The 24,889-nt window shown below is 32.4% G+C and overlaps 1 protein-coding gene across 5 annotated transcripts in view; it reads left to right on the top strand.

Moving 5' to 3' along the window:
* LOC106477250 (histone-lysine N-methyltransferase EHMT2-like) overlaps positions 1 to 16,995 on the top strand; it is a 78,196-nt gene extending 61,201 nt beyond the window's left edge. For all 5 annotated transcript variants that reach the window (XM_022381442.1, XM_022381445.1, XM_022381444.1 and 2 more), the window contains exons 21-26: positions 1,507 to 1,622; positions 2,835 to 2,921; positions 3,188 to 3,266; positions 10,908 to 11,083; positions 11,661 to 11,836; positions 15,090 to 16,995. In XM_022381442.1, the coding sequence (XP_022237150.1) occupies positions 1,507 to 1,622; positions 2,835 to 2,921; positions 3,188 to 3,266; positions 10,908 to 11,083; positions 11,661 to 11,835 (633 nt within the window). In that variant the 3' untranslated portion in view covers position 11,836; positions 15,090 to 16,995. The remainder of the gene's footprint in view (positions 1 to 1,506; positions 1,623 to 2,834; positions 2,922 to 3,187; positions 3,267 to 10,907; positions 11,084 to 11,660; positions 11,837 to 15,089) is intronic.
* The last annotated feature ends 7,894 nt before the right edge of the window (positions 16,996 to 24,889 follow it).

Below are 24,889 nucleotides of genomic sequence, written 5' to 3'. Positions count from 1 at the left end.
TCCGCAAACAGATATCTTTATACTAAACTTCCACTGCAAATAGATATAGATATCTTTGCACAGTAATATGTTTAATAGTGGAACCTCTAATGAAAATCAATCGTTGAAGGAAAATAACTCTTATCTTAAAGTTTTTCTATCATGCAAGAGCCTGTATTGACAAGGAAGATAACTGCACAATAAACTTATAATTTGCCATATGCACAGCACTGCACAGAGTGGTTATTGGGATCCAATTTACTGATACCACAGTTGATCCCCCAGCAGGGGTGCTGCCCTCAAAAGGACTGAAAATTTCTACTGTAACCCAATCAACAAGTTCATTATATTTTGCACAGTGTTCATATCAAGTCTTAGATAAATAATCAAACTCAGACACAGCAGGTCTTAAAGTCAAAATCATTCATGTTTAACAATACTTATTAAAGCAAGCAAGTTAATGTTGCTTAAAAATTTTTGTGAAAATAATGTAATGTGCAGGAATGTAACTAATGTTCAGAAAAGCCAGACATAAGAGACTAATAGCTAGAATCTGGGGGTCCTCTCTTGTGGGGGTGCAAGAGAAGAGAGAGGGAGAGATTAAACTGTAAGAAAATAATTTCTGTGGGTATTTTCAATAGGAAATAAAATCTGATCTTAAATTTAAAAAAAAGACGAAAAAAAATTCAATGACTTGTAACCCTTTAGTTTCTTGGTAAATGATGTTGATGTATAATTTTGACTTGTCGCATTTTCTTTCATTTTCTAACTTTTTTATTTTAAATATTTATTGTGCTATCAATTTGCATTTGTATGGGTTTGTGTTCAAAATGGTTTTCTTATATCATTAGCTCCCTGGTGGTTCAGCAGTAAGTTTATAGAATTACAATGCTAGAATCCATGGTTTGTTTTTGCCATGGTAGACAGAGTGCAAATAACCCATTATGTAGCTTTGTGCTAAAAAACAAACAAACCAGCAAATAATTGTAATTATTATAATTATAGTGTAATTTCTAGTTTGTAGTTGTAGTGCAATGTGAAGTAATAAGACAACTTTTGACTTCAGATGAAATAAATCTGTATTTTCTTTATGGGCAATAAAAGGTTTGTTTTTGTCAGAAATTAAAGGTTATTCAATAACTCAAGCATATTATAGTGTATCGTTAAATGTTGAGTGTCTAAAAATGATACTAACTCCACTTGAAAAGTTTTGCTTGTTTTTGGTTGAAAATACATGTTATATGTATTGTAATATTATTTATGTGAAGTTTGCAACACAATAAACCTAAGCTTTTTATTTTACAGTATGTGTGAAAATGTCTTTCACTACTTTAAGAGAAAATGTAATATTTGTTAAAATAACAGATATTACATTCTAAATAACAGTTTTGTCATATTATTCCTGTTTTTTGAAACTAACAACTTTTTTTCAGTAATCAGTATTTTGGATTCTTCTGTATACTTTGTAAATTTAATGCAACTTGATGTGCCTATTTGTGTGATTTACTAAAACCTACTTTTCCTTAGGAAGGACATATTCTACCAGAGTTCAATATGTTAGACCCTCCCATGATATTCGAGTGTAACAGAGCCTGTTTGTGTTGGAAAAACTGTAACAACAGAGTAATGCAGAATGGAATCACGTTAGTCACTTGCTAGTTTTCATGCATTTTTATCAGTTTTCTTATAATAAAGTGTTTTAAATTCTAGATGTTTGGTACAAATTGTGTTGTTGTAAGGCTTCAAGGCAGATATGATTTACAATTTTTCATGTACGTGATGATTTTTTTTTGTGAAAGGTAGAAGATTTTTTGTATTTCATTGCTTAGATATGCAATTTTGAGTCAGAAACTTATTTTCATTATTCTTAATGTTTTTAATTAATTTGTTTTGAGTCATAATTCTTAATGCACATGTATATATATCTTTCAATTCTGTCCAATTACTTCTTTATGAGCATCATATTGTATTTTTTTATTTGTTGGGTACATCTGAAAATTTTATGTTGCATAAGATTTTGTACATGGTCACATATTGTGAATGATGAAGAAAGGAATTTTTTCAACTTAACATTTTATTACATACAAATATTTTCAGTGTGGTTGTATTATCATATTTCCAGTAGAATTCATTGGAATATGGATATAGAATTTTATTAAGCCCATAAACCATTTGTAATTTTTTTATGCCGTGGTTTTTATACAACAGCATATTCTTTAATGGTGTTTTCAAGATTGGGTTAAAATCAACATTTCAGGCAGAGATTTCCAATTTGCAAGGTCTACTAATAAAGATTATACTGAAAGAATGATTAAAAATTTTGATAAAATTACATTCACATTGGAGGGTACTTGAAAATTTCTCTTAATTTATTGAGTTTTAAACTAAAATAAGGAAATGCTGGTCTAATAAGACAATTATAGTTAAGTGCTGAAGAGAGAGAGAAAGAGAATATCAAAATATATTTGGGTTTTTAAAAAGGTATGAACCTGATTTAAAATTTCAATATAATTGAGAAATACTGTTTGTAGTACACATATTTATAGTCATGTTAGTAAACGTAACTTTTGGTTTAATGCCAAGATATTTAAATAATCACAGAAAGCAGCAGTGAATATCTGTGACAAATGCTTGTTTGTCTTTTGCCTTTATAGTTTGAGAAAGTATGATGAGTTAATTCTAAAGCTAAAGCTTCAGGTAAGTTTTTTCTTTTAAGAAATAAAAAGTAATATGTTAAGAGTTACAACTGTATCAATCAAATAACTTAAGTTACATAAAATTAACAAATATGATACTTATGTTCCATTACTTCAACACTAAATATATTTCAGATAATATACTTTTTTCCCCCATAGTTGTCGCCTACAAGTGTTTCGCACCAAAGGGAAAGGTTGGGGTGTAAGAACTTTGAAAGAAATTCACAGAGGGAGCTTTGTATGCGAGTAAGTGGGCTGATGGCTGTGTAATCACTGGAAAGAAACAATACTTAGAATTGTATTTGTTTTTTCACAAAGATGTAAATATTGAATTTATTTCAGATATTAGTTGAAACTTTTCAATTCACAAAAAGTTTTTGAATTATAGTTTGGCAACTTTTGGGAAATTATTGTATCTGTTAAAAGAAATTTTTAAACCTGAATGAGCAATCAAAGCAAATTTCTTATTTCGAGAATAATAATTTATTATTATTAATTTCTTTGATTTTCAGATACATAGGAGAAATCATTTCTGATTCTGAAGCAGACCAGCGAGAAGATGATTCATACCTCTTTGATTTGGATAATAGAGTATGTTTTTGTTTATATTTGAACTGTTATATACAACTTTAGAGAAAAGTGTTGGGCCTGTTATTTAAAATTTTTTTAATTGAACCAAGTTATGGTTATATATATAAATAAATAACTGGTTCTGTCTAATTAGAAATTAATGTGTTGACTTTACTTATTCTTTATAAATTATAAAATCACTTCTGTATTTTTGTTTTTTTCCTCTTCAAAAAATTTGTATGTATTCAACCTAGGAATTTGAAAAGTAATTATTTCTGGATATGTAATTCAGGGTTTAATTTAAGTAGTAGTAGTCTTTGAGTAGCAGATTAATTCAGAGACAATAACTCTCATTTTCACACAAAGTGGATATCTTCCTTATGTGCCACTAGCCTTGAGCAACTCCCGCCTAATTTCACAAGTTTTAATTCTTCTTCTCGAAGGTCTGGCATGGCCAGGTGGTTAGGGTGCTCAACCCGTAATATGCGTGTCACAGGTTCGATTCCCCGTGACACCAAACATGCTCTCCCTTTTAGCCGTGGGGGGCATTATAAAGTGATGGTCAATCCCACTATTCGTTGGTAAAAGAGTAGCCCAAGAGTTGGCAGTGGGTGTTGATGACTACCTGCCTTCCCTCTAGTTTTACACTGATAAATTAGGGATGGTTAGCATAGATAGCCCTTGTGTAGATTTGTGCAAAATCCAAAACAAACAAATAATCTTCTTCTTGGCATTTTATTGAGCAGACTTTTCCCATCTTGGAGCTTAGAACTTGGTACCGAGCTGCCTCTCTCAATCAGTTTACATTCTACTAAAAGAGTGATCTCTATACCCCTAGCTCTTTTATTGGGTTTGTTCTTGGTTGGGCATTTATCCTTCATGGACAATTTGACACCCTTCTCAACTTGGGTTTTTTCTTTTCTGGTCCACTGTTCCTCATCATTTGGCTCTGGCTTTCAATTTTCTCAGCCAGACCTTTCCTTATGACTATTCCCCTATTTGTTTTCTCACTTGGGCCCACTCCTTGACACGTGTCATTCCTTGTTGGATCTTATGACTGGCGCTTCTCTGGCCAGCTTAGTTTTGGCTTCCTTTGCTTCTTCACTTATCATTCATCCTTCACATCTTTCTCTACCCAATTTCCCCTCTCTTGCCTTATTCTTACACATCTCTTTTTCATTGTGGGATATCTACTCTCCTTCTTCATGTATTGTTTTTGTCTGATCTTTTGCTTATCAAGCTGTACTCTCCAGTTGTGTGGCATTCTTCTCATCACATTCCTGTCCCCCCCTTCTATTATGTTTATCTCTCAACAAAAGTGGCAGGTCTTTCATCATTGGTTCATCCAGAACTACTTTACTCATTTTTACCTTTTTACTTGGCTCTTCGAACATGGTTTCTGAATCTCTGCCTTTACTGGTTATTGAGCAGTCTTGTTCATGGCATCGTTTGTTCCTACCTTGGGACCCCTCTTCTCCTACTCTTATTAAATGGGTCCATTGACTCCTCTAGTTGGTATGTTCATCTCTGGATGTGGATGCTTGCAGGATCTTTCACATTTCTTTGTATTCAATTCATCACCTTTCTCATTTTCTTGCCTCTCATTTTCACTAGCTCTGGGATGAGATCCTCTAGGTGGGCATGTGGATGAGTCTCCACACGTTTGTTTCTCCTTATCCACAGTATCTGGCTGTTTTGTCTCCTGCTGGATTTCGGCTTCCATATGTCATCATTCTTCAATCACGGCATTATCTTTGAGAAGGATACTTACAATTTATTTTTCAGAGCCCATTTTTAATTTCATAGGATCCTTCTTGGTGGTTGGTGTTGCTTCCCAGGATATACTTACTCAAAATCTACATTGAGCCAGGATAATGGAAAGTGCTCATACCATGTACCATGGCTCTCCCAGTGCCCACTGGTAAATGAGGTGTTCCATAATACCATATGAGGTATCCTTGTGGTATAGTGGTATACATAACTACTCAACTGTCCTTTCAGACTGTACGTATTCCTTGGACTATTAGGGAAAAAAGCCAACACCAGGGAAGTGTTCAACCCACTTCTTTGGCTTGTACTAGCTGGCTTTTAAAAATAGGGTTTCTTGGTCGCCCATTGCACTGTCTCTATTAAAAGACCTTTCTGGTAGGAGGATCGATGGGGATCTGAGCACTTCTCTTGATTTCTCCAATGCAAATTCTCCCCTATTTGTTGAGTGGAAAATGGGAGACCTTTGCTGCTTACCAGTTTTTAGCTGTTGGGGTGGTGGACCATGGAGAATTCTCATCGGTTAAGCTTAGCACAGTATGGTAAGAAATGGGATTGTGGTGACATCTTCAGTGTAGTACAGGTCTAATCCTTTGAACACTAACTCATACCACTTATGCCATTTTCCTACAGCTAGAAAGAACCTGTTCAATTGAATTCGGGTGAGCACACAATGTGCGAAAAACATGGTACAAAACTAATGTGCCCCTCCTCTTGTAGCCAGAATCTGCATAACTAAAGTGTCCTCTTTATGAAGATGGAATCTGTTCTGTAGAGTCAAGGTGAGCACACAATATATGAAACCATACTACATAGCTGAAGTGCCCTGTTCCTACAGCTGGTGTCTGTTCAGTAGAATTGAGGTGAGTACATAAGGTACAGTCTGAATGTGCCCCAACCACGCTACACATATTGGCTTGTGTACAAGTGCTCAGATGGTCATGTTCTCATTCCACCCATTCCTACAACACATCAAGCTCATTTTCCTCTCCCCCCTCGTTCAGATGAGTTGTGATCTCCCATGAGTGTGCCTCTATGTAGCCCCTTTCATTGGTTGTTGCACTCCATGGGATTACCTACAAGTACTTTCTGAAAGGAGCTCATCTAGGTAAAATTTTGCACTGGTCCCTTCACCAATTCAATCTGGGATTCTACCTAATCTGTGTGGGGTGGTGAGTTATTGTCTAGGAAGTTAACATTTTCTTAATCTGAAAATGTATTTCTGATAGATACTCACCTTTTCACTCATTCCCACATGTCCTCCCCACTTCCAGTGCACATTTTTGTCTTGCCTTGTCAAAGACTGAAGTTATCATATGTGCAAGTGCATAGGGAGAGTTACTTCGCATGAAGGTTCTGTCACCCTCTTATTGTTGTTTTTTTTTGTTTTTTTTTGCAGGAAGATGGCATCATGCACCAGTGCATTTCATGTTAGAACATGTGAAATTAGGTGGGAGTTGCCTTAATATTACTGGCATGCAAATCTGTTAGGCAAATGTTCAAGGAAGAAATCTAATCTATGTATAGAGATGAGTATCTGTCGGAAATACTTTTTCAACTTAGGAAAATGTTAACTTTCCCTTTGAAAAGAAACTCGTAATTAAGTTGTTTATTCATTTTTTCAACAATTTTTTTTAGCAATTAAGTATAAAATTTTGAAATTGTGTGTGTGTGTGTGTGCATTTATGAAGCAAATTACCACATTTTAATGGTAATACTTCTCTCCTAAAAGATTATTTATTCTCTGCAACTGTATCAATACAGTATGAAACATTTTGGCCCTAGGCTTAAACCTCATGTGAAATCACAGTCTCTATTTGTTAGTCTAAAGTGAAAATTTTAAATAGATTATTAATGCTTCCTGTGGTAAAGCTTTAATTTGATTCATATTTCTAAATGAGTAAACTTGCAGTGTCCTTCAAAATTAAATGCCATAAAGGATTATAAAGTTTATCATGTTTATAAAATGCAGAATAAAATTATTGACAATATTTTCTAAAGTCAAATCTTTTAGCTAATTGAGGTAATCAGTAATATTAGTACATGTCCCAAAATCTTAATGATAATGGTAAGTATAGTATTATACTTCATATAATGTAAGAATAAAGCATTTCAGAGATTCTTTTATGTCTCATCCTCCAGCCCATTTGATGAGTTCTGATATTGAATGAAAGTCTTCTTAACCAGTGACTTCTGGAAGACTAACGATATATTTGAAAAGCTGTTTTTACATCCCTCAGATTTTTTTAATTCACAAAAGACAAATTAAAAGTAATATGGGAATAAACATCTACAGTTAATGTGATTTTGATCACAAATTTGAGGCCTATTTTAATATACTTTGTGTTATACTTTGAAGATGTAAAAGCATTATTAAGATGTGAAAAGAACTGACAATCATTTAGAGTAGAGATGGTTGATATGGGTATTAAAACTTTTATTTAAAACACAAAACAAACAAAAACATTTTGACACGCTTAGGTCATCATCAGGTTGTTACTTGTTTTGTGTTTTGAATAAAAGTTTTTAATACCCATGTTGACCATCTCTACTATATATTTACTTCAAGTGGGTGGGTTCCTTCACATGAAAAAACTGACATTTTTATGAGTTATGTATTGGGAGAACAGTTAAATTATAGGCTAGGTTTTTGTAACTCTTCTAGAATCTGCTTTTTAAAGCTTGATATAAAATTTTGAAGCTCACTTTAACGTCATCCATATTTTAGTAATATTAAAATTGCAAAATCCTACCCAATTTTTCTTTTTTAGTCGTATTTTGGCCATTAGAGATTTGATATAATAGTGAATTATTTCTTAACTCAATGGTACATGTGAAGTGCACCCATTGTCGAGATCAAAGTTGCACCATAAATTTAAAACATTTATAGAAAATAAACTTGTAGTCCTTCTTTCTAAAATAAAAAGAAATACTTTAACACTGAAATTTATTCAAAAATTAAAAAATAGCACTAATTTGAACCTTGTAAGTTTAATACAAGGGCATTTTTATTAATTTCAACCAATCAATGTTTCTGAATCTCAGTTTTTTAGTGTTTTGTAATAACTTATATTTGATCTTTCAGAAATCATAGGCTAATAACCTAAGAACATAATGGAATCTCTTTTTTTTTTTTCACCTTTATAAGCCAATATGGCTTCCAGTTCAGTGGAAACTTGTAGAGATTGGAACAAAGCCATAAAAGCTTAACTTGGTGATATATTGCTAGAAGAAAATATATTTGTGAACAACTTTTTTCAATTAATGTCCAGATTTTGTTTCAAGCTTGGAAAAACTTGCCTTATGATTTTATACTTCTTTTTAATTATGATATTGCTGTGTGCTAGGAAATGTTTATCATTAAACAAGATGATGTAGAGAATTTTTTAGGTTTAGTTGCTTATTTTGCACTCAGCCATGTGAAGTTTTGTTTTGCTGACAAGACCAGATAGGACATATTTATGTTAAGCTACATTGGCCGAAGTAACTGCTTCAATGGGTAGAGAAAATCGCTGAAAACAAATGTATAAAATATATATATAAATTAATATAAAATGGGTTTAAAACTTATATATATTAAATGAAAACTAATGAATAATTAAATAAAAAAAGCTGGCTTGATCATAATTATTTTACAGTAAAATAATATATTTTTTTGTTACATTAATGGTTGTAAATAGTGAAATTGCTAGCCATGTTTTTCAAATCAAAACGATAAGGTTTACAGTTTTAGAAAATAAAACCTTTCTGAAAAGTTATGAAAGAATGTAGATAGACATAGAAATCAATATATGAAATCTTTAACAAAGCTAAACGTACTTGTTTCTAAATAACACATCACAGTAAAATCCTTTTTGATACCTTAAGGCTGTGAATTCATACAAATATCACATATAAAAGTAAGATATTTCATTTTGCAGAATCTACTTATTTTTTTCAGTCATTTCATCGTAAGTTTCAAACAGTTTTTGAGTACTATTTATGCAGTGCAGTAAAACAACTTAAGAACAAATCGGTGTACCTGGGTATTAACTTGTAAGTTCTGAATTGTTATTTTCTTCAGTGCATATATGTTATATAAAGACCATTTGGTTTGTAGCATTTTTCAGCATAAACATGATATTAATAATGCACTGATAAAAAAGTTACTGTAATATTTAAAATTTTTAAAACCCTAATTTAGCAATCTAACATAAAATTCCTCAATGAAAAATAAGAAATATAAAATTTTCATATTTACACATAAACCTTATTAACCATCAAATTATGTTAAACATATGTCATGATATGTATTTATGGTCTATCATTACTTGATATATCACTGAACTCTGCCAGGAGGGTTCTTCTTTTCTGTACTGATAATAATAGTTTGATTGTATGTTATTTATAGTTCAAGATAAGTAACTATGCTTGTTTCAACAATATCCAACTTGGCTTTATTGATGTTAATTGTTCAAGGTAACTGTGCTTGTTTCAACAGTATCCATCTTGGCTTTATTGATGTTAATTGTGCAAGGTAACTGTGCTTGTTTCAACAATATCCAACTTGGCTTTATTGATGTTAATTGTTCAAGGTAACTGTGCTTGTTTCAACAATATCCAACTTGGCTTTATTGATGTTAATTGTTCAAGATAGGTAACTGTGCTTGTTTCAACAATATCCAACTTGGCTTTATTGATGTTAATTGTTTAAGATAGGTAACTGCACTTGTTTCAACATTATCCAACGTGGCTTTATTGATGTTAATTGTTCAAGATAGGTTTCAACAATATCCAACTTGGCTTTATTGATGTTAATTGTTCAAGATAGGTAACTTTGCTTGTTTCAACAATATCCAACTTGGCTTAATTGTTGAAGATAAGTAACTGCACTTGCTTCAACAGTATCAAAATTGGCACTACATTGAAACTTATAAAGTCAGTCATGTGAGGTTTTATTTTTATACCTAAAAGTATGTTATTTGTATAATTTTCAAACACTGATTAATTAATACTTCATTTTTCAAAATATTACATTTTACCTTTGCTACAAGACATAATGGCCAGTGTTAATAATGTTCACCAGGAATTGCAAGGCAGAAATAAGTAAAAAAAAGTGTTGTCATTTACAGCTGTTAGAGAATTCTGGGATTTTATCCAAATCTATTGCTTTTAATTTTATTTTATGTGAAGTTTGTTTTTGAAGTTAAAGAATGAAATACCCTTAAAAAAGAAAGTAAAGTTATATAAACAGTAATTGATCATTTTCAAGTAATACAAGTTGTTTCGGATTAATTCATTGATTCTTTTAAAACAATGATTTAAACCATTCATATTTTATTTTGTATATAATCACAAATTGTGATGTTTGACCTATAATGCTTAAATTTCTTTCAAAACATAAGGTCCCCCAGTAGGTCAGCAGTAAGTTTACAGAGTTAGAAAATGCTAAAATCTGGGGATCAATTCCCCACAGTGAACACAGCAGATAGACAAATGTGACTTTGGTCTAAAACTAAACAAGTTAAAAACATAAAACCTTTTCAATGCTTTTCAAACCTTTGCAAAGTACAGTAACGTTTTAATGAACCATTTGATTGAAGCTTGCTAAAGAACTAAATTATTTATCCGTATTGAAACAAATTCTAATAAAAATATTTATCATAAGGAACATTTTTTAAAGCATGCATAAAAGTAAAACATTTAAAATGTGTTTTTAACTCTTTACCAATCCTTTGATTATATTGGAGTGTTAATTTCAGAAACTTCTAACTTATTTCATTGTCTTGCTGATTTTATTAAATATTTCGGTTAAGAAAAGAAATTCTCTTACCATGTTAATGTAGATTCCATTAAATTAAGTTCCATGTACAGCTTTTCTGATTGCACTTTTTAACAGATTGTTTTTTTCTTCAGGATGGTGAAACATTTTGTCTAGATGCACGTTACTATGGAAACATTAGTCGGTTTATCAATCACTTGTGTGAACCAAACTTGGTACCTGTGAAAGTGTTTGTTGATCATCAGGACTTGAGCTTTCCTCGCATTGCATTTTTTAGTTCTCGTGATATCAAACCCCATGAGGAATTAGGGTAAGACTAGTAGGTTTTTTTATCTTATTTTGCTAACTTTCCTGCAGAATTAGAATGAAACAATTACTAATGTTGTGTTTCATTTATATCAAATGTAACTTTGAAAGTTTTATTTGGAAATTGATTTGTAGATGTGTAGGAAACTAAAAACTATTAGTGGCACTTAATTTCAATGAATCCCATATGGACATGCTAAATCATTTAAAGATTAACCTCTGTGTTGTTGCATTTTCTCTTGTCTTTTAATTTTTGTACATATATCAATGTGTTAGACACTGAATATAATAATAGTTAGATGTTAAACTAGAATAAACATTATGGGATAATGTATGCAGTTTTTGTTAAAATGTGGTTATATGGTTAAAAAAAGGACGTATAACCTTATTAACTTTTCCATTTGGAAGTTTTATGGAATACTGTTACAAATTTATGCTGAAGGGCATGCTATCAGATTGGAAAGATTATAACAATTTAAAAAGATATTAGAAAGCATGTAAATTTTTTTATTGATCTTGCTTTTACTTAGAAGTAAATGATCTATTAGATGGTGATTAATCTGATAATTACATTTTTGTAGTTTTGATTATGGTGAGAAATTCTGGGTGATAAAGTACAAGAACTTTACTTGTGGCTGTGGATCACCAAAATGTAGGTATTCCAAAGAAACTATACACACAACACTAGAAAATTATTATCGTAGACTAAAAGAAGAACAGGGGGACGAAATTGTCAGATCACTTCCCCAACAGTGAGGTAAGCTCCATGCTACTGATGGGAATGGTAGTTAAGCTTGTAATAATGCATTAAAACTTTATAGTCTGATTTTAGCCTAAAAAACTTATCTGTAGACTTAGAAAACTAGGCATGTTGAATTAAAATCACAATAAATACAACCAATATAATTCATACATTCTATTTCATGGCTAAACAACTGACCCTGAAACTGCTCAAGAAATTAAGATTATTTTAAAAACTTGGTAATTTGCCTTAAATCAGTTAGTTAAGGTTTTATTTTAGGCTAATATATTGTATATATGTAATATTTTTTCTAGTTTGTGTATTGTATGATGTAATTCATTTAATGTTTATTAAACATAGACATTTGTTGAACTCGGCTAAAGACTTGTTTTCATCTAATATATGCAGATATTAATAACCTGAAATACACTTTTATAGTTATATTATTAACACCTGATGCACAAATCAACCAGACATTTTTTCGGGAAAGTTTTGGGAAAATCATTTCCAGTATTAAAGATACCTTTATTCTGAATACACCAAACGATTTGTCTCCGTCTCTGGAATCAAACAAGCATATCCACTACTCATTATTTGCAGTCTACACTGTTTTATGATTGACTGTCTTCAACTATCCACGATTTTCAATCCAACAAAACACTCCACTTTTACACACCTTCCAAGATCATAAAGGTCCTATAAATTCTATACTTCTTAGGAGCTTACTCGAACGTTGGACCTGAGATTCATGTGGACATCAGTCTGGGAACTAATCAATACATCCTGAAGTCTGGAGCACCAGAAGGAGCAGAACAGGGAGAAGATGTGGAGAAAGAAGTCAATGAGAGTGAATGTGAAGATGATGCATATGAAGATAAATCCAATGTGTTGTTGAGTAGTGACAGAAGATCAAGAGTCAACAAATGATGAAAGTGGTTGTGATAGAGCTCAGGTTGGGGGTCAACTCCTAGGTTTGTACTATTAACTGGTGTGAGCATCCTGGCACAGGCATAGCTGAGGCAAACATGGCATAGGTGGAAGGCACAATGTAATGTGTCTGATGCGGATGAGAAGAATGAAGCTGAGCCATGTGATGTCCGATCTTGTGCTATTAAGAGAGCCCTATTTTTTTGTGGCAGTTTGGGGAACTGGACATTTGTTGAGGTCAGGAATGGCAAAAACAACATGTACAGCTCTGTCCGAAATGACTACAAGCATGTCAGATGTACGGCAAGGAAACCATTCATGAACTCAGAGAAGATATCAAATGTTATTTGATCTTGGTGAGATAGATTCTTCTTGCAAGAGAGGACCAAGAAGGATGCTAGGATATTTGGTGAAGAAGTATCCAGGGAGATATGATCTTCTGGTTGAGAGTGAAATCAGATTAGAGATAACTTGTTTGAGGAAACAGTAGTGAGGTCTTCTAGGAGTTGCATATTCATCACATCTCAGCTGTCTGTCTTGATGGAGCAGTCCACACCAATAATAAAACCAGGTTCAGGACCACAGATTTTCAAGAATAAGTTTAGAAATGAGAATGGAAATAAGGGCTTTCCATCTGATCAGCAAATCAAATCCAAAATTACTCATCTCAAGCATGCTGCTAATCAGGAAAGTGTGGATGGTAATGTTGGTCCTGAGGAGTCTATTATGGTATAATAAAGCTTTGTCCGCATCATTCATTAAGTGATGAATGCTTCCCTAGTTTTGCCTCTCTGATTGTGATTGTACCTGTGTCTCCCTGTGATATCTTTGTGTAATTGTTTCTATTAATCTGTCTCAGTTCTCCCCCCCCCCCCCCCCCCACTGTGTGATTGTATTCTTCTTCTGTAATGCTCTTGGCTGTCTGTCTCAGCTCTTCTTGTAAGTGTTTCATCATACTTCTGCTATTCTTGCTTTGTGCATCCCCCACTTGTCTCATTTCACCCTCTTTGGTTGTCTATGATTGCTCATCAGGCACAAGAAAGAAGTGAAGGAAAGATGTAGCCAACACCATATTACTTGCATAGATAATGAGAATTGCAATACAATGCATTTGCACTTGTTGCAGATATTTTTTTGAGCACCTCACAAAGAAAGAGACAGAACTAGAACAGTTATTACTCCTTGTAGAAGAGGAGCAGGAGTGGACAAATCCCTAAATCATTTTTTATTTTTCTTATCACCCAATCATAATGAGACATTGAATGGGGCACCAATCACACAAAAGTTCCTAATATATACTATATATGGAGTATGCCTACTTATCACCTGGTATTATGAGTATGAGATTCTGTATCACAGAATACTATGTGGATTTAAGGTTTTCTGATCATTCCTTTTTCTAGCCTTTAGTTGCTTTTTTAAAAAGAAAAAATATTCCGGGTAAGGATAGGGTCTATTTTCTCTCCTGAAACCTGCAATTTTGGTCAGGTTGAGTTGTGCATTAGGTTTTTATCTGAGTCTCCTGATGTCTCAGCACTGAGCTTTGAGGGTTTATATAGCTAACATTTGTGGTTTAGTCTCTGCAACAGGAACCTACAGTTAGCCTATTGTGTAGGATTGCACTTAAACATACAAATGAATAATTGATCAAACCAAACATGTTAATTCAGTGTTAATACACTATTACATACATTACAGTTTGTTAAAATACCTCAATAAAAGTTTTAGAAATTTGACAAAACCTATAATATACATCAGGTTTTTATTATTTGAAAATTGTTAATCAAACATGTGCATTACAGAAGTACTGTATATTGTGTATACTGAGTTGAGCACTTAGATCATTTGATTATTTAAAATCCATTAGAATAGAGCTTTTGTTAATTATAATTAAAACAGTTTCACATACAGTTCATATGGATTACAAAATTCATAAAAAGTTTGGAGTTCTGATAAAGAGTGAAAAGTCTGGATTTTCAAAGTCATAAGAAACTTGCATGTGTACAAAATTTTCAAATGTACACAAAAAAATAGCTGTTACTTTTGTTTTACACCAATAGTATAAATTTTGTTGTTTGTTTAATTACTAGCCATCACTGTTAATTGCCACTTAGTTTAACAAAGTGGTAAGAAATTATATACTTTATTCATTATTTGTCATTAGCCTGAAACCACGTGTAGCAAGTTCTCTTTTACAAGAGTTCTGAAGTTTTGGTTTTATATTTTTTTTTATCTAAAACATGTAAATCTTTGATGTGTAGAAAAATAATATTATTTGATGCACAGTATTTGGTTTTAAATTATTCTCTTTCATATGATTGATTTTTTGTGGTATTTGCAGGTTTCCTCATATTTATAGCATATTTTGAGGATAAACAATGCTTTTCCTTTCTATTGTGAAACAACCCATCTGTAATAATTACTGGTTGAAGCAGTAAATTCTGTCAGTTTTGAAGTGACAAAGAAAGAAGTGATAAGTGTATATTTTAAGAAGGATGTGGTGTGACATTTGTAAGAGATTTTGATGAAAAATAATAGTAGCACGTGTTAAGATATGGCAAACATCCACTGTAAGATCTTCATATTACAAAATGTGCAAATGTCTACTGTCAAGATGTCCTTGTTGCAAACATCTACTGTTAAGATGTCCTTGGTACAAACTCTAATCATCTACAGTTAAGAAGTTCTTGTTGCAAACAGTGCAAACATCTATTGTTAAGATGTTCTTGTTACAAACTCTAAGCATCTATTTGCAAAGATTTCTGTTACAAACTGTGCATCATATATTATCAAGGTAGACAGTGCAAACATCTACTGTTAAGATGTCCACGTTACAAGCAACAAGCAACAGAATTTGATGGTTTCTGAATCACTTATCAATTGGAATGTTTTATGATAATTTCTAACTTGTGACATTTAGTTTTGATGCGTTTAGGTGAAAGAAAGCATCACAGGTACTTGATTTTCCTTTGGTATGTTAATTTTAGATGAATGATTATTTCTTTTAATTGTAAATATTTTTTTTGTTCTTTTTTCTGGTTTCCCATAAGTTTGTACAACTTGCCCAAATATGGTGTCTTTACTACTTTTTTATAATTTTCATAAGCACTTATCTAATAATTTATTTTTTTGAATATGTTTCTTCCCCTTAAGTCACACAGACATATGCTGTAATGTTAATTAAAGCTATTATATTAATATGTTGTTTTTGTTAAAATAATAATGTGATTAAGCTATATTGAAAGACAGAGAAAGAACACTTGATGGATAATTGTGTTCAACAACAAACAAATGATTTATACTGTGGATCTTTTACCTTGATATTTTAATTTTAAAAAGAACTGTACTAAGTTAAATTACTTACGATCCAGGGGACTTTGAATTTTGAAACAATTTCACAATTTACTAAGAGTTGACAATTAATTACTAAGAAAATAAAAGTTTTAAAATTTTATTTGGAATACAAAACCTTAAAGATGGCTTCTTTATGCTGTCATATCTACATAAAAGGTAGCAAATTTTAGAAATATAAAGCAAGTTAATCAACTATTTAAAAAAATGCCATCTCTCACCCACCCATCCATCATAAGATGAAGCTATTCTGCAAAGCATATTTAGAAAATTAAAAATGAAATAGAAGTTGAGGGTAAAATTTACATTTCTGCAAGAAGAATTTTGATATTTGGGAAAATGTTATTTCAGTTGTGTTATGTAATTGAAATATCAAATTATTGAAATGGTGAATCATGTTATGAAACATATTAGATATGTTATCTTGTTGAATTTGGCATACATAGTCTAATTTTTTTCCACTGACTCTTAACTTGTATGAGATAAAATGTTAAATTGCTCATACTTGCTTCTTATATATTTTTTTTCTGACTGGGATCAGCTGAAATTATAAGTTGGTCACACTTTCTGTTAAGAATAAAAAAAAAATTAAATGCTTTAAGAATTTTGTTGTTTTTTTTCCCCCAAATTTGTTTAATGAAAAAAAATTGCTGTTCTTATATGTATACTGTGAATCAGAGTATATTGTTGGGTTAATACAAAGTTAACTAAAACATTGTTATTGAAATACATTTCTTGTTGGTTTGTATGGTTATTTATCCAATGATATATATATTAAAACTTCCAGCAAATAGGTTGAACTTACATTCACTGGTTTATCAAAGAAACTTATTTCTTGTGATTGTATCTGAGATTAACAAAAACAAGAAGCAGTAATAAATATATTTTAATGACTGTGTCTTGACTAGGTTGCCACTTGTCTAGGAACATTCTGTTCATAGTTTATCATTTTTTGAGTACCAAAGATTTATTTCAATCAAAATAAAAAAAAAATTTTTAAAGAAGAAGCCACTACATTTATTTATTCAATACAGTCATAAAGCAGATGTTTGTAATAGCACAGCCATTGTCTGGAAGAACCACAGCCAGTCAGTCATCTGTTGTTTAAGTCACAGTTTGGGAACAGCATAGCCAGTCATCTAGTCATTGTTTTGTAAACTCAGCTAGTCATCTGTTGTTTAAGTCACAGTTTGGGAACAGCATAGCCAGTCATCTAGTCATTGTTTTGTAAACTCAGCTAGTCATCTGTTGCTTAAATCATTGTTTGGGAAAAGCACATGGAGTTGTATGGTGCCTGAAGTCATTGTTTGGGGAATAGCACATGGAGTTGTATGGTGCCTGAAGTCATTGTTTGGGGAATAGCACAGGGAGTTGTATGGTGCCTGAAGTCATTGTTTGGGGAATAGCACAGTCAGTTATCAAGTGCACCTTGTTTGGTATAAAAGTTAGAGATCAACTGATGAAACTAAATTAATTCAATAAATAAATCAATTCCCGAATATTTTACTACGTTAAAAATAAAAATTGTACGTAATAAAGCCCTCAAGAATTTGGTGTAGCAAAGAAAAATCAAAATGCGCGATAAATGCCAAATTCGTCCATTTTAAATTTTCTTTTTGAGGAAGTAGGTAACAAGGAACACTATTTAAAGATATCTTCATTTACTCCACCTGAATACATGATTTCCGTGTAACTTGAACTGAAAAATAACTTTTGAACAACACGAATAATAAATGAACTCAAATGTAACAGGATAACCCGTATACTACATGAACTAAAAATATATACAGGCGATTCAATAACCCGCATATTAAAATGAATACTGGTAATTCTAGAACACGCATAATAAATGTGTGGAATTAAAATATTGTACATCAAATCGATTGGAATATGAATATTTTGAGTAAAATGCATGCTTCAACGCTGTATTTAACATTTCAGTCAAATCAGTTGGATCTTCTTCGGCATCTAAAGTTTTAATAAAAGGAACGTGGAAATAAATTTACGTTTTCTTAAGGGATGTAAGTTAAGGCCCTTGTAAAAAAAAAGGGAGGGATTTAATTTACGTTGACTTAAGGGAAGTAAATTTGATCTTGAGTTTGCAGTGAAATTTCTTTTTTGCCAACCCTTGTTCTATGACCTAGCCTTGTGGGTTTTTCACTACTACGACATTGCATTTTCAACCACTGATTATCCGAATTAACGGTAATTATTCATTTGCTTGAGTTTAATTTTATAGAAAACGGAATGGAAAATACTGTTGTACAAATCTTATAATGGATAAGTTTCACTCATTCATCAAACGTAGTACGTAAACCTTTAAAGAACGAACTAGCTTGTGTTCATGAAAATCGAAAAACTCGCGGTAATGAGATATTTGCAGTTTAGATATAAAACATTTTTCGTGCAGTGTTTTAAAATCGTCGACAAAAGTAAATCATCACATGTTGTACTTTACTTCAAATAGGAAGTTAGCTGAGCTGTAATAACAGGAATAAATAATATATTCACTTCCAAGTTCGTAAAACGGGCGTTTTCAGGTTTAAAAAATGGCACACGTAGGCGAGCCAATTCAACTACGTACCAAATCACTGTTAAAAGTTTTTACAAATCAACGATTTACGTTTCGATGGGCTCTCTGATGGCTCAGCGGTAAGTTTGAAGGCTTATAACTCTAAAAACCAGTTTCGATACCCGTGGTGGACAGAGAGAGCATGGATAACTCGACGTGAAGCTTTTTGCTTTACAACAGTAATGTTATTTGTGTACAGTACAATCACAAAAATACTTTAAACACTCAAGTAACTAAACTTCAAAATGAAACGTTGGTTATACGAGAAATTCAAATTTTATCAAACTTTACACCACTATTGGTTAAAAAAATGTATTTTCATTGAAATGAAAATATTTTTTTAAATGGTAGTGTGTTGAAGTTAATCATAATTCAAATTATATACCTTTTCAATTTAGCCATTTCTGTTCAGACATGACATAGTGGTTAAGATGATCGACTCGCAATCTGAGAGTTGCGGGTTCGAATCTCCGCCGAACATGCTCACTTTCAGCTCATGGGGGCGTTATAATGTGACGGTTTTACACGTCGTACTTCATTTTATACATCTGATAAAGTTAGTATTGTACGTCTGTTCATTGGTAAATAATAGCCCAACAGTTGGCAGTGGGTGGTATTGACTAGCTGCCTTTCCTCTAGTCTATCACTGCTAAATTAGGGACGGCTTGTGCAGACAGCCCTCGTGTAGCATTGCGCGAAATTCAAACCATTACCGTTCTGTGGAGGCATAGTCCTTGGAGTATTGGAATTCCTAAGATGTTTATTGATTTTCGCGCATAGCTACTCGAGGTCCATATACTCTAGCCGTCCCTAATTTTGAAGTGATAGACTAGAGGGAAGGCAGCTAGCTAACATCACCGCCAATTCGCGGGCTATTCTAATCGAATATTAGAATTCGATCGTTCCTCTTATAACGCATCCACGTCCCAAACTACGGAGCGCGATTTTTTTAATATTTTTTTTATAGTGACGGAGCACAATACGTCACACTAACCACTGTGTCTCGTTCAGTCCATTTCCTAAGCTCACACAGAAGTTGCATTAAGTTCATTAGTAAGTGCTGTGCTTTAAAGGTTTTTCAATTTACAATACGGTTTAGTTATGATTTAAAGTTTGTTTGGAGTTAAACACAAAGCCACGCGATAGGCCATCTGTACAGTGGCCACCACGGGTATCGAAACATGGGTTTTAGCATTATAAGCCTTTAGGTTTACCGCTGTGCCAATGGGGGGCATAAGAAGTGTTGAAACCACAATACGTATATATAATTAAAGGGATTTTATCCTTAAAATAAAAAACAAATGTGATTAGATTTTATTTTAAATAAACATACGTGATATTAATATAATGGGAAATAAATATCTATATTAAATATTATTTGAATCTATAATAAGCACCTATATATCATATTAATTTAGTGAGTAATAAATACATCGTATTTATATAATCTGTAATAAGTACATCTATGTGATATTAATTTAATGAGTAATATGTATATATATTCAAATGGCATTGATAATATTGAATTTTAACTCCTTTTGCAGCAATGGGATATGCGCGTTGTGCTCAGGGATCGAACATCGAAATGTATGTTAGAACTTCTCAAACTTACTGCTGCTCCTCTCGATGGCTTGCGTTCTTGTACCACGCCATATCTTGCGAGAATTTCTGTTCCTTGATATCAATTTATACAGCTAGGAACGGGGTTTCGATACCCGTGGTGGACAGAGCACAGATAACCCTTTGTGTTTATTAACAAACAACAACATCCTTGAAATCAATACAACAAAAGTGCCAAATGGTACTTTCTCTCGATTGATGTTACAGAATAATTAGTACGAAAACCGTAATCGATGTGAAAATAACCGGACTATGTTCGGAAGATATACTAAGTTCAATAGAAATGTCGCAAGGTCTTTTCTACACTTACCTCACCATTTCCATTGGAAAACCCCATTTTTCTTGATGATTATTACTTCTTCATAGAGACGTTTGAGATCATAGATCTTCGTAACGTAAAACCTAAGCACCACAAATGACTTTTGTTTTCTACAAAGTTCGGTTGTAAACCTGTTGAAATGTAAGTTTGAAACTGCGCACACCTGACATTACACAGGTAGGAAACAATACATGGTCTTGAAAGCCTCGAATACTTACGCAGAACTGACATTTTCAGTTGGAGATCATTTATGCTGATGTGAGCTAAACGGCCCCTTTAGAGACTTCTAGCGTTGAAGTATAGCAGTACCTAATTGTGAAGTTCCCGCCGCCACTAGGGCTTCGTTTGACTTTTTTCGATCCGATTAATGAGATTGATTGTCTCTATTATAAAACGTTCATTGCTGAAAGTGCGAAACGTGTTCAGAGCCATCACGTCTCGAACCTCGGACCCGTCGATACTTTATCTATCACGCTAGCTACTATGCCATACCACACCCATTCTTATGCATGATTAGGAAGTGTTCAATACCTCTTTTCAACTTGTTATATATATTTTTTATCACTGAGATAATTCACAATAGAGTTTATTAACGTTTTGGAAGTGGAAATGAAAAAATAAAAAACCTTTACCCATCAAGACAAAGTTGAAACTATTAGCTTTAAATATAAATATGAGATTTAATTTTAAACTTGCATTTTTTCTTTTTCAATTCATTAGTGGCCTGGCGTAACCTGGTGGTTAGGGCGTTCGACTTGCATTATTGAAAATGCGTACTTAGAAAGTTAGCCAACTTCAAAACAGTTGTTGTTTTAGTGTAAAGCTATACAATTGGTTATCTGCACTATGCCAACAGGGGAAAATCGAACTCCGGATTTTAAAGCTGTAAAAATTATAGATAAAAGTAGATAATTACAAGGTGGGAATATTATCAACTACTGGGGTTGAGTTTAACGAATAAGCTAAGGAAACATTTTCAACTGATCGTTGTAGTTTTAGTTTAAACAATCAGCTGCTGGTTTGGTTGTGTTTATCCACGGGTCTGATCCTGTTAAATGTTAATGTGTTTACAAACGTCACTGATATATGATATAAGTACCCGCATATTCATAATTGAAAACAGCTATATGGAAACAAATTACTAACACCTGCAGAAAGCATGACCAATATTTCAGTATGTGGAACATTTTGTTTTGATAGAAATGAATTATTTTCTTATTATACAATAACTCAAGCAAGGAGCACAATGTGGGTAGAAAAACATATTTATTAACATTGATGTTCATTAATCGCTTTTGTTTTAAATCTACAGAAAAATAAATCTTGTTTGACTAAATTTTCAGTCTGGCTTTAATTAAAATGCTAACTTCTAATTTTGACACAATAGTTAGGGCTGGTGTAGTTATTACAAGAGGTTATGGATCAGAAAATATATCGTATTCCACCTTAGTGGATAAATTCAGGAATAGTTTCTTTTCATGCACATTGTGAATTAAGAGTAAAAGCACAAAAACAGACGTTTTTTTTTTGGACACAATGAAAGGTAAAATATCTATTATTAGTTACAGTCCATTAGTTTCGGTAACCATCATTAGAGCTAGTATCATATATTCAGTTACAACCGTTAATTAATGTAGGCTAAGTTAAGCCGGTACATTTCACTGTGTTCGATATTCATATGTGTTGCAATTAATTCAAATGTACGTAGCAACATCGAAGAACCGATACAAATCTCATGTGTATATTACACGTGTTTGTTTTGAATTTCGCGCAAAGATACTCGAGGGCTACCTGTGCCAGCCGTCCTTAATTTAGCAGTGATAGACTAAAAGATTTTAATGGCAGCTAGTCAACACCATCCAACTCTTAGGCAACTCTTTTACCAACGAATAGTGAAATTGACTGTCACATTATAACGCTCCCACGGCCGACAGAGCCAGAATGTTCGGTGACGGGGATTCGAACCCCGCGACCCGCAGATTGCGAGTAGAGCGCTCAAACCACCAGGTTATGATATAACTTCACCAGTAATATTTGTAGTTGTTGCAGAAAAGGAAGAGTTGAAAGTTTTACTAAGTTTCACAATTAACGAAACTCAACTAAAACTAACTCTTCATTTTTTTCCTCACTCAGTAACCCATAAATATCCACGTGTTTAAAACAAATTATTGAAGGAGTTGAGATGCTGCTTGATTTGAAATGTTTTTACACATACCTCCACACACACACAAAATAAAGAACATAACTTGAATGGAACAAGTTTATCCCCTTTAGCTATAAATAAATCAAATCTCAATCGATTTTATGTCAGCCAGACCTCCTGGTAGCTTTCTTCTTCAACTAACCATTCCTGATTCAGAACAATTCTACATATGCAAGCTTAAACTATTGCAGTGACAATGAATAACCTTTTACGTGAAATACACCGAGTAATAAGATTGTTCGCCACAATAAATTTGAACAAAGTTCTTAAGCTTTCATGTTGTAGCTGTAGGCTGATTCAGAAATGTATATATATACAGTTAAATAAGCAACTAGTCCATACACATTTTTTTTTTTTGCACTGAAATGGCGAAAAGTCATCTGATGTTTGTTTACATTTATCACAGAACTTATAGGTATTGCATTTAAAGCTTCACAGAGGTCAACTAATTAGCCTAATGTCTACAACTTTAGATTAATTGTTTGTGGGTTTCTTTCTTATAATTAACAGTTTTATAACAGCGCCACCTAATTTAAACAGTCAATAGCCAGGAATACAACCTGAATTGTTGCAAAACATAAACATTACAGCAAAGTAAAATAAATAGTTATTCGTGGCAATATACATACTTACTTTAATGTCTGGAGTTTTGTCGCGAAGCCATATAAATATTATTAGTTACCATTTAGTCTGTGCGAAGAAATCGAATATCTCCAGCTGCTTAAGGTTGCTTGACCCAAACTATAAATTTCAAAGTCGTGTCTGGTTGATGCGTCTATCAGTTGAGTTGGTAGCACTTTACATGTAATGATACTCAACGATAGATCTTTTCTGTTATAATTCCATATTAAAATTATTGACTGACCAAATGATCTTTCCAACATTTAAAAATAAAACCAACCCAAAATCTTATTCTAAACATTTCCCTTTAAAAACAAACAAAAAAACTCCCACACTTTCTGTGAATTTAAGATGTGCTTATTACGATAAAAAATCTAGCTATTGATGGTTTACGTTTCGCTTTGCTAACATTTATGATGTTCCTTTAAAGTGTTAATTGGCCGATAAGAAGAGATTTGCGGGAAAACAACTCAAAACCATTCTATTTGGAGTGGCTTAAAATGTTAAAAAGAATATTAGTTTTCAACACATAAACTGTTAAAGTGACTTTGAAATAGTATGAAAATAATTTCAAATACAGGATTATTTTGTGAGTGAAGGAAATTAAAAAAATCCTAGAAAGAAAGTGTGAAAAAAGTCTAGTAAAAACTTATTATCTACTGAACAGACTATAATAAATATAATTAAAAATATATATATAATTAATAAATATATATATATATATATAATAAAGATACGTTTATCTCTAAAGACGTAGACAGAATTCGGATTGGAATTTTTACAAGTATGAGATTAAATTTTCGATCATTGTTATTGTAAGGTTATTTTAAGTTGATGATTACATGTTAGAAAAAACGAAACTAAGAAGAAGTCATTGTATACAGTGAGCTAAGGTTACACTTTTAGGGTTAGGAAACCATCTGGGAAATATTCATAATATGTAAGTGTTGAATGATGTGTATATACAAAAATAAAAATCAAGGTAAACAGTCATCAAAAATTGAAAGAACTAAATAAAACACCGAACAAATCTAAGCAAATGTACAAAATATGGTAATGGCCCACATGGTGTACAAATAAATCCAAGGAGGTTGGATTAGGGGTTTTAACATGAATTCTAATCGACACATGGTACACTGAATATATTGGAATATTCCATATTAAAACTCGAAGTCAGAATTTAATCAAAATTTAAATCATTGTTCTAGATTTAATGAAATAAGCAATTATTGTAGATAGATTTCAGGGTGATAAAATTCCCCTTTTACTAGAGAAAGAAAAGTGAAAATATAGTAACAACACATACAGATTTGGATATATACAAAGCTGAAAAGTTTAGAGTTTGTATGTTATGAATTTCGCGCAAAGCTACACAAGGGCTATCTACGTTAACCGTCCCTAATTTAGTAGTATATTTGTTTGTTTGAATTTATGCACAAAGCTACACAATGGGCT

This window comes from Limulus polyphemus, unplaced genomic scaffold (assembly GCF_000517525.1).
Source record: "Limulus polyphemus unplaced genomic scaffold, Limulus_polyphemus-2.1.2 Scaffold164, whole genome shotgun sequence".
Classification (NCBI taxonomy): domain Eukaryota; kingdom Metazoa; phylum Arthropoda; class Merostomata; order Xiphosura; family Limulidae; genus Limulus; species Limulus polyphemus.
The sequence above is the reverse complement of the archived record's forward strand: the minus strand, read 5'-3'. Positions and strand labels throughout refer to the sequence as shown.